Source organism: Empidonax traillii, unplaced genomic scaffold (genome assembly GCF_003031625.1).
Source record: "Empidonax traillii isolate 1590-97213 ecotype Southwest subspecies unplaced genomic scaffold, ASM303162v1 scaffold492:size733235, whole genome shotgun sequence".
NCBI classification, from domain to species: Eukaryota; Metazoa; Chordata; class Aves; order Passeriformes; family Tyrannidae; genus Empidonax; species Empidonax traillii.
Genome location: NW_020955685.1, coordinates 377,244 through 387,425, shown reverse-complemented (window position 1 = coordinate 387,425; position 10,182 = coordinate 377,244). Strand labels below are relative to the sequence as shown.

At 52.8% G+C, this 10,182-nt stretch overlaps 2 protein-coding genes across 2 annotated transcripts in view; both read right to left on the bottom strand.

Annotated features, from left to right (window-relative positions):
• Positions 1-440: 440 nt before the first annotated feature.
• On the bottom strand, positions 441-2,979 carry SUPT4H1 (SPT4 homolog, DSIF elongation factor subunit). The gene is made up of 5 exons (XM_027896298.1): positions 2,869-2,979; positions 2,273-2,379; positions 2,111-2,166; positions 1,879-1,932; positions 441-858 (listed from the first exon to the last, which is right to left on the bottom strand). The coding sequence occupies exons 1-5, from the start codon at positions 2,944-2,946 to the stop codon at positions 791-793; spliced, it is 363 nt and encodes a 120-aa protein (XP_027752099.1). The 5' UTR covers positions 2,947-2,979; the 3' UTR covers positions 441-790.
• Positions 2,980-3,024: 45 nt separating this feature from the next.
• The window catches only part of RNF43 (ring finger protein 43), a 56,382-nt gene continuing 49,224 nt past the window's right edge, over positions 3,025-10,182 (bottom strand). Inside the window, exon 10 of the mRNA XM_027896297.1 lies at positions 3,025-5,976. Within this exon, the coding sequence (XP_027752098.1) occupies positions 5,933-5,976 (44 nt within the window). The 3' untranslated portion in view covers positions 3,025-5,932. The remainder of the gene's footprint in view (positions 5,977-10,182) is intronic.

Below are 10,182 nucleotides of genomic sequence, written 5' to 3'. Positions count from 1 at the left end.
TCCCTTCCCTCTGCAAGACCCGCTGCCTCCCAACCAACCCAGCAAAAGGCTCATCCCGCTCTGCCTGCCCTGGAGATCAGCAACAGCCAGTGGAAGGTCCATCCTGCTACCACGTCCTTTGTACAACACCTGCAAGCCCAGGACATTGTGACCTCCAGGAAAACACCTCCACAGGAAACGCTGAACATCACCATACCTGCTCCATCCAGCCGGGAGCTGCACAGTAGGGATCGCCTGTTCCCACAGGGAACACCCTGTGGAACACCAGCACAGCCAGGGCAGGATCTCCCTCTCGAGGCAGGAATGTGGCCTGTGGCACAAGCAGTGACACAACCACTGGCTCCAAACAGTCTGGCACAGGCAGGGGGGTGAGTGAGAGACCCCCCCACACCACCACCCCCCCCCCCCGCTCCCTGCAGCGGTGAAACCAGTGAGGGAGCAACAGCTGGACCCAGCCCCGGCCAGGCAGTGGGATTTATTGAGCTATTTACACAGCTAGATGCCAAATTCCCTCTTTCCCAGAACAACTTTAAAAAAACTCGTGCATCACGATTAAGCACCCTTCCCCAGCCCTACTCACACCCTTCCCCAGCCCTACTCACACCCTCCCCCCTGTCAAGGCTCAAATAAAGGTCTCTGGTCCGCATGGGCAGAGTGTGGGGTGGCACAGTCCAGAGGTACCAAGGGAGGGGAGCTGAACCAGCACACCCCGAGTCCAGTCTTGCTTCCCTAGAGGGTAAAACTAAGAGGATTTGGAGCACCAGGATCCTCCAGGCAGCACAAGAGCCCTTTAGGTTTTTATGGCTGTGTCCCGGGATTTGTAGGCCACACCACGGCTCTTCAGCTCTCGGACGATCCCTGCAGCAAGGAGACAAACACAGGTCAGTGTTCTCGTGGGATGAGGAGCCCTGGAAAAATCTGGTGGTTCTATCACATAGAGATCAAGATCTGGACAATCATCTTTATTTCAAAGAATGGTGGAATATCCTGAGCTGGAAAGGACCCACAAGGATCACTGAGTCCAACTCCTGGCCCTGCACAGACACCCCAACAATCCCACCCTGTCCCTGAGAGCATTGTCCAAACCCTCCTGCAGCTCTGGCAGCCTTGGGGCTGTGCCCACTGCCCTGGGGAGCCTGTTCAGTGCCAACCACCCTCTGGGGGAAGAATGTTTTCCTAAAATCCAAACTAAACCCTATCCCTGGATATTTCAGATGTGCCTGGGCTGTGCCAGCAGGCCTCAGCATCCAGCCTTGTGATGTTCCAGCTCCTTCCCAATGCAGAGCTCAGGTGAAAAATAAGGAGCCTGGAATCCCAGACACTGGGACAGCTTTCTCCCTGGGGATTCAGGATTCACTCCTGGTCAGGAGTCTGCTCTGGGGACTGGGCAGGGGCTCAGCTGGACAGATGATGCCATTTCTGCATTCCAGAGATAAGGCAAATCCTCTGTGCCCTCTGCTCCATTTATAAACACACAGACCCCACCGTGGCATGAGCCCTCGGCGCAGGAGGAGGACGGGAAGGGGCACCGGCACACAAGGACTGCCTTAACAGCACTCCATCCTGCAAAACTCTTTTCTATGGACAGACTTCCACGTTTCCCTGGAGCTGAACCATTTGAGATGTGCCCACTTTCCAGAGTCACCCTTTAATCCCAGTTCATTCCTCCGATAGCTGGTTTTAGCCAGCAGCATCTTCAATATCAGCTTCTGGCAGGCACAGTGCAGAACCCTGAAGTCCCTTACCCAGTCCAGCACCTCCTTGCAGTCACCCTGCTGATCTCCCTTCCCCACCTTGCTGATCCCATCACCCACATGCCATGATCCCTGTCCACAGTGTTCACCAAGCCCCCAAACCCCAATTCCATCTCCCAGGTACCTTGGGGCAGGCGGCCAGTCACGGACACTGCGTAGACACCTGGCTTGAAGGTACCTGGCGGGAAGGAAACACTGAGTTACCCCATGTGGCAGCAGCCAGGTAGGAAGGGACACCTGTGCAGATGTCCCCACATCAGGGGTAGAACCCCCTGCACAGCCTGACCAGCAGGTCCCACTGCCCCCAGGAAGGGTCTGCCGGGGAATCAGGGATCTGTGGCTCCCAAAATACTCACTGATCCTCTGCCACTTGGAGACCCAGCTGTCCTCGGGGCTCATCATGGCAATGATCCTGCAGAAGGGATTGGCGTTGAGGGGACATTCCCCATCTGGGTGACCCCACAGTGCCACCACAGCGTCCCCAAGCTCCCTGGGAACTGTGGCCAGGCCCCACTCACCCGTCGAAGGAGGAGCTGGTGCAGTCATAGACCATCTCGCGGTTGCCCTTCATCTGCAGGTAGGTCTCGCAGTTGTCGCAGCCGTCGTACTCGAACTGGTCGATGGTCTGAGGGGACAAGGGGGTCAGGGACGGGGCCGGCCGGGAGCAGGGAGGCTGCGGGAAGGGAGAGAAACTCGGGAAGGGAAAGAGAGAGAGACGGAGCCCTAGGAAGGAGCGGACAGGGCCGGGATAGGAAGCGCCCCGAGGCTGCAGGAGGCCTAGGCCGGGCAACAGGAGGGGCAGAGGAGCCCGGGCCTGGCAGGGCCCGCAAGGGCCAGCACAGGGAGGCCCGGGCCTGGCAGGGCCGGGAGCGCCAGAGCGGGCGGGGGAAGGGCCGGGGAGGGGCGGGAAGGCCCGTCATGGGGAGAAGGGCCCGGCAGTTTAAGCTGCGAGAGCCAAACCGGGCGGCAGGGCCGGGACACAGAGCGAGAAGGGCCGGGCTGGGGAAGGGAAAAGCGCCGGGCCCGGCGGCCCGGGCTGGGGGCAGGAAGGGCCGAGGCCGGCGGGGAGCGGTCCTTGTCCCTCTGCCTGGCTCTGTCCCCGTCCGGGTCCCACCTTGACCAGCGAGCAGAGCAGGCAGGCGCGGAGGTGCCGCAGGTCCTTCGGGACGGTCTCCAGCGAGATCGCGGCCATCGCTGCTCCTGCCCCGGCCCGCCCCGGCCCCGCTCTGCGGCTGCGCGGCCGCTGCGGCCGGCCCGGCCCCGNCCCCGAGAGCCAGGACAGACTCAGCAAAAAAACCAAACTAAATGAGAAGCAACGACAACAAAACGAACCGATATTCACATTTCCGAAGGATCTGAAGGATCTGTGTAGGAGGGGGGGATGCCCAGCCAGCCCGATTGTGGATCCCAGCTCATGGGGTGGGAGCTCCTGGGAAAAAGGGGGTCCCTGGGGAAAGGCTGGGCCTTCAGTTGGGACAGAGGGAGCTTGGGATCTTCTGGTTTCCATCAGTTTTCAGCTTTGGATGCAATGAAGGCAAAGGAGTTCTGCTTCACTGCTGGGATGCTGGAGAAATTCCGTGATGAAACCCACGCGTACTGAGCACTCAAAAGCATCATCCAGCAGCCAGAGGTACAGGAATTGTGAGGAGCCATTCCCTGTTTTCTCAGATATTGCTTCTTCCACTCCCGGCAGCCAAGGACAGTCATCCATCTACTGAAAAGGATCGTAAAACTCACCTTCCCAGAGAGCTCCCCCCTCTCCTCCCACCTGGGCCCCCACTAAGGCAGACCTGCAGCTCAACAAGGCCCACAGAACAGGACAACATCCAGCAGGGCCGTTTCTAGATGGAAAGGAGCAGCAGCATAAGGTCAGGAAAGGAAAACACTTGGAAGCAGGCACTGCCCTGGCACCCTGCTAATACTGCAGTGGGGAGTGGAGGGTGCATTCGTGCTCCCAAGAAGCTTGGGGCTTGCTGCAGATTCCCTGTTTACTTAGGGATAAGGGGGGAAAAGAGAGGAGGACTTATAGATTGCAAATGAGCCCACTTGTTCCTCTGAGCAGTGAAATGCATCCCTGGAAGCTCTCTGCCCTCTTGACTCCGAAATAAAACAGTGGGAGCATCCCAACTTCATGGCCCTCCCCTCTATAAAGCCCTCTGAGCCCTGCAGGATGGTCAAGAATGTGGGGAGCTGGCTGAGAAAAGCCATGGACAATGTCCACAAGAAGCCAAACAGGGCAAATCTGGATCTGCTCCTGGATATTTTCCTCTAGTTGAAAACTGACTTCCCTGCAAGGGAGAAAATATCTGAGCTTGTGTCTTCTGCCTGCAAGAAGAGCCTGGAAAGGTTTAAATATAATTCAGGTGGGTTCTTTGATGAAAGAAATGCGTTTCTTCTCTACACTGAAAGGTCCTGCAGGGGCTCAGTCAGAGGAGACAAGGAAGGGAATAGCAAGGGAATAATGCTGGGTTTGAAACAGTGCTATTGCCTGATCACTGGCTGTCAGGGGCTGATGAGCAGCTGGGACAAAGATGCCTTTTTTCCAAGGATTAAGGGCAGCAAACCCCATAAAAAGCTTTCCTCACCACAAAGGAAGGTAGAGGCAGAATTATCCTGAACTGGGACTGCATAACCAGTGTGCTCTCTTGAGCTGGAGAAGCTGCTGCTGATTTAAAGGAAGACACAGGAAGGTTGCTGAGCACTGAGCACATGGGGAAGCCTGTTCCTACCCCAAATTGTCAGGAATTACCTTCAGCTCCAGGGGTGTATCCAGCAGTGCTTCCTTGTGCTTGGAAGCACTTGGTGCCATATAAATGTGCACCTCACGTGGGAATCTGATTCTTTGGCCTGACTGATCATTTAGGGCAATGAGCTCAACAGGAATTCCCTGCTGTTTGGAAGCTGTTTGGGTTCTATATGTTTTGAATTTGGCAGGCTTTATTTTACTTGAAGGTCTGCAGATTGTGAGATGTAGGAAATAAGAACTAATGGCATCCAAAAAGAAAAACTCCCAAACTTTCCACAAATGGGGTGGGGGGGGGAGGGGGAAAGGAATTGACTGGAACCTGATGATTTCTCGAATTTTCTCCCTGCATCATTAAAATGTTGGAAAAGACAGAAGGGTATTTTGAAAAATCCCTCCAGAGGATCATTTCAGGTGTCAGAAATATGAAGATAAGGATGGGTGATGGATGGGACCCTGCTCTGCATTTACTACAGAGGCTTCTGCTGGGAATTTTTGCTGTGTCTTGAGGCAACGAGAGAGGAAGCAGCAGGAACCACATGAACTCAAGGATTTTCCATGACTCCTGTGATGGGGACACCTCAGGTTCGAAATACGCTCAAAAAATGAGTTGCTCTAAACAGGACTGGCCATGACACCTAGTTTGAGGGTGGGTGGAGGAGTTAAAAGAGGGTGAGTGAGAGACTTGTTCACATTGCCAGATGAGAGGGTGGATTCTTTGCAATGGAGAGTCTGACCCAGCTCCTTCCCAGAAATGCTGACGCTGTCCCTGTGTCTTCACCTCTCCTGCTGCTGCCAAATGCAGGGAATGGCCGAGACGGTGTCAGCTGAAGGGCACTGAAGGGATCAGAAGTGGTGAGAGCTGTTGGTTTCCACTGGAGTCAGAAGCAGCACCTTGCAGGGCAGGCCTGGGAGCGGTGGGATGGAGAACAGCTCGTTCCTGTGTCTGAAATAGGCATGGAAAACTTAATTGGCGAAGTCTGGCTTTTGACCTAAGTGAGGAAATGAAGTCAGGAGCTACCAAGCCACAGAAAGTCATTTCTGCAGCTTTTGGTCTCGAAGGCTTGTTTATTTTTGAAGTGTTTAGCAAAACCTTCTGTGACATGAACATGCCAAAATAGCAGCTTGCACTCCCTCGCTGAGCTCTCCCGCTGGTGCCTCTGCCCAGCCCACGCAGAGATGCCACAGGGTGACCACGGGCTGCCTCTGCCTTCAGAGAAGGAGGCCTGGAGAGCACAGCTCTGTTTGTGGGACTGTTGCAATGTGGGGACGTGTGAGGAGACCACAAGCGCCCCAACTGCTGTTTGCAGTCTGTTGTCCGGCAGGGCCGGGCTGGGCATCATCCCGGTCCTGTGCAGAGAGCGAGGCGTGAACTCCTCCTGCTGAACATCTGCGTCCACTCCAGCTCCCAGGGAGCAAACAAGCCAGTGTTTCATTAGACTGAGTGTTCGTGGACATCCTGGACCTCCTCTTCAGATCCTGCATTCAGAGAAAAGGAGGAAGAAAAGTGTCAGCTACACCTGGCTGAACATTCCCGGGTGCCGCAGCTGCTGAGGCCTTGACCCTGCAAATACAGAGAACAGATGCTGCAGGGAAAGCCACTAAAAAAGCCACTAAGCCACTGGAACACGCTCCCCAGGGCAGTGCTCATGGCCCCAGCCTGACAGAGTGTTTGGACAACGCTCTCAGGCACAGGGTGGGATTGCTGGGTTGTCCTGTGCAGGTCCCGGAGTTGGACTCAATGATCCTTGTGGGTCCTTCCAGCTCAGGATAGCCCACAATTCTATGAACTTTCTCCCAATTTTTCAGAGGGAATTTTCTGGCCAACTCCCAAACAGCTTATTCCTCTAAGGTAAAGTACAATAAAATGTAAAGATAAGACATCAAGCCACTCTTTCAGAAGAGGCAAGCTAAGGGCACGGTGCTCCCCAGGATTCACATCACTACTGGGCGCTTGCTTTTGAGGCTTTCTGATGTTTGTTTTTTGAGGAAAATCTGTACAACCGATTGAAAAATCATTAGGAACAGAAAACACTACTCATTCATATCACACAGAGCCAGGCAGCACCTTCCAGAGTGCACCAGGGACTCCAGACAACAGAAGCAGAGTGAGTGATGCAAGACAGGGATGGCACAAGTTTCACGCTGTTCAAGAGGTTGCATAAATTGCTTCTGAGTCCCAGCCAAGCTCAGGCTCTTCACCAGCCCCCTCTGCCTGGTGAATTATTGACAGGGAAACGCTCAGCAGTTTATGTTGAACCATTTGACTCAAGGGCTGCCTAAAAAGTGCACCCTGAGTCACTGCTCCAGCCAGCCCCTTTCTCTCCAAGTGTGTTCTCTCCAACTGCCTGTTGCCACACACCCCAAATGTCTGAGCCTGCCCAGAGCTCTCACACAGGGTCAGCACAACTCAGTAAAGGCACACGGGCATTATTTCCCTTTTCCTGAGTGTTGCTGAGATCCAAAGGAAACAAATGGCCATCTAGAGATTCCTAGAGAGCAGCTTGAAACAACTTTTCACAACAGTCAGAGCAAACCCTGAATGGTTATACATCATCAGCTGTAGGAGCAGAGCTTTAAAAATTAAATATAGGGGAAGAAAACAAGCAAATGAGATTCTGATTGGAAAAATGCAGTTAATCAACATGGGAAAATTATTGTACATGGTGTTTTACATGTACATAAGTGTGCAAGGCATGGCCAAAGTACCTGAGGACAGAGTTTGAGGGTATCAGACATTTATGATTTGAGTCACCAGTACATGGAATAAGCCACTTCTAGCAGCTTCCCAGCTTCAATCTCTCTGTGACCAGATAGCCTCAAATAGCTACAAATTTCTAAGTTTCTAAATATAGAAACTGTAATGTTTTCTGAAAACTGTGCCTTCAGGAGTGTCCCCCGTTCCACAGACAGAAAGGAAGGCTAAAAAAGAAAGGAGAGGTGGGAGAACCCCGGCTGCTGGACTGGCCATGGAGACCCACCCAGGGCAGTGACCTGGAGGAGCACACCTTGGTGACCCCACAGGGGCTTTAAGGGTGGTCTTCTACCTCTAATCCTTTTCCCTCCTCCCTGGTAAAGATCAAAGACGTGACATGAAAGGGAATGGCTGAGAGGGATGAGCAGGAGAGGGAGGGGAGGGGGAGGATGCCCAGAGCGCTGCAGGAGGTGAGGTTTCCCAGGGAGAGAAATCCAGAGATTTCATCAGCCTGTGCTGGGAGTAATCTGGCTGTTCTGGGATGCCACCTGGGCGTGCTGGGGCGGTTTAGGAAGCCATCGAGCTGTAATTCCCTGCCAGTTGTCTGACTTCCCTTAAGAGGATCCATCCAGCACTGCTCAAGGATTGATTCTCCACTGGCCCAACTCCCAGGTGTAGTTTCCCAGGCAAGAGAGGAGTCAGGGAGGTATCCTTATGCAAACCCCACCAAGACAGGCTGGTGGAGGTGCTCAAGGAGGCAGCATAAACTCCAGAACCATTCAGGCCTCTCTGGGATCATCTGCTGCGTTATTCCCTGCCACGCCAGCGCATGGCACTGCCTGCACAAGTGGAGTTTCTCCAGGGGCTGTGGATCAGGATTCAGCCCTCACCTGGCAGCTGAGTGAGGTAAGCACACACCTGGAGGGTGCTGCATCCCATAGCAGCACCAGCAGCTTCTGGAAACCCTGGTTTAGGGACTTCCTGAGCCGGAGGGTGTATTTGCATCTCTGCATTTGCCAGCTCTTGATCTGGGCTCTCAAATCCATTTTACTCCTGGCACTTACATCCTCTGGGCAACCAGCACCAGTTTCACTGCACACCATGTGTTGCCTTTTGGGTGTTTTAAAGCTTCTGGTTCCCGTCTGATGCCACCAATTACTTTGTTCTAAGCACCAGTGAGTCCCTCTTATCAGCCTTCTCCCCTGCTCTCCTGATTTCATATCCTCTCTTTCATATCCTCTGCTAATCATCTTTTTCCCACATGAAAGTCTCACTATTCTTTGTTTTCTCAGAAAACCCCATCACTGTGATCCCTTTCTGCCCTTCTCTCAAACCTGTTATTTCCCTTTTTGAGAAGGGGTGATCAGGAGCTCTGAGCTCACTACAGGCTTATGCAGCTGCATAAAGGCTCTTTCTGCTTGTCCCACATTACTTCCCAGCCAGTTTCTAATAACAATTTGATTTTTACTCACAAGTGGCTCTGCTTGTGTGGCATTTTGTGCTGCTTCCACGGGATCTCCCCCACCACTCCCTCCCCCACAGCTCAGCAGCAGGAGATCCCTCTGTAACATTCTGTATCCAGCTTTAACGCTGACACCCTGACGGATTTTATCTGTTACACACTTTGCTATCTCCTCTCCTTGTCCAGGATATTTATGAGCTTGCTGGAAGGTGCAGACAGTTGGAGAACTTCCACTCTGCTCGTTCTCTGAGTAATTTCCCTCCATTAAGTCTGGTCCACACTTTGTCTCCTATTTTCTAGTCAGTTATTTACCTATGAGAGCACCTTCCCTTTTATCCTTTGAGAGCTTCCTTCCCCTAAAAGACGTGCCAGGTGTTATCTCTCCCTACGGAAGCTGGGGTGCCTCCTCCCCTGGTTTTCACATTCAGCCATGTGCCTACAAGTCAGCCCCTGTATTTGAATTCTTCACAATTTGCTTGGCTGGAAAGTCAGGCTCATCATTCTGTGACTTCAGCTATTTCCAGCTGATATTGCCCCCAGCTCTTCCTTCTGGCTCTGGGCATGGATAGGAGATTGCAGGCCATGTTCAGGATTTATCAGCTCTGTGCTTGAGCCCTGCAGGATGCCCAGGAGGGGAGATGTACCCCTGGCAATTTGTTACTCTCCACTTTATTTCAGAGTCACTCGCAGTGATGATTTGATTCATGAGGGATCCTGTACCCCCTGCCCTGAGCAGGGTGAGAACCTCCCCGAGCGCTTCCAGGCTGATCACTAATGCAATCAATTCTGCTCTCCCAGCACTTACAGCTCCTGAACATCCCTCAGACCTCTGTCATTCCCTGGATCTGCAGGGCCTCAGGCAGCCTTCTCCCTTCTGATGGAGCTGGAAATGTTTGCATTCATAGTCTCTCTGTTTTTCACAAGCTGTTCACAGAAATCTTCCCTCGTGTGCCTCTCCACGGCTCTGCACTCAGCTTGGCACCCAAACCTGTTCTGATCTTGTCTTACTACACCTTGGCTTTGGAAGAACATCTTCCCAGTGCCCTTTCTGCCCTGCTGCTCGGCCAGCCCTTTCTGGGGCTTTAAATGATCCCTGTGCCCAACAGCATCTTAGTCTCTTGACTGCTTCTTTTAGAATTATGGTTAAAAAACTCTCATGTCTCTGTAAGCTCCACTTTGCAGGCTGTGCTGACACAGTGTGTTAGAACCCTAATGCCACCCTCCTTCTACTTAGGGGCAATTGGGGATTTTTGTGTCACTTGTCATTGGACTTTACACTCTCCTTAGCACAGAGTGTCCCACCCATGCCACCAGAAGAGACACACTCTTCCCCTCTCTGTAATTTCACCTGGGAATTACAGGGTCCTGTTTTTCCTTTAAACTGGGTTTCTGAAGAGTTTATGTCAAAACTTTAATTTAAAGCTGGGCTCTCTAATTCATCCATTTATATTTTTAGCCTTATGCCATTTATCTGGAGGCACTGATGCATTTCTTCCTTGGTCTCCTTGTCTTTTGTGTGCTGCTTACA

Coding starts and splice junctions, on each gene's coding strand:
- SUPT4H1 (XM_027896298.1), bottom strand. CDS start 2,946: ATGGCCGCGATCTCGCTGGAGACCGTCCCGAAGGACCTGCGGCACCTC. Junction 2,380..2,868: donor TGCTCTGCTCGCTGGTCAAG/GTGGGACCCGGA, acceptor TTGTCCCCTCAG/ACCATCGACCAGTTCGAGTA. Junction 859..1,878: donor GACTGGCCGCCTGCCCCAAG/GTACCTGGGAGA, acceptor TCCTTGCTGCAG/GGATCGTCCGAGAGCTGAAG.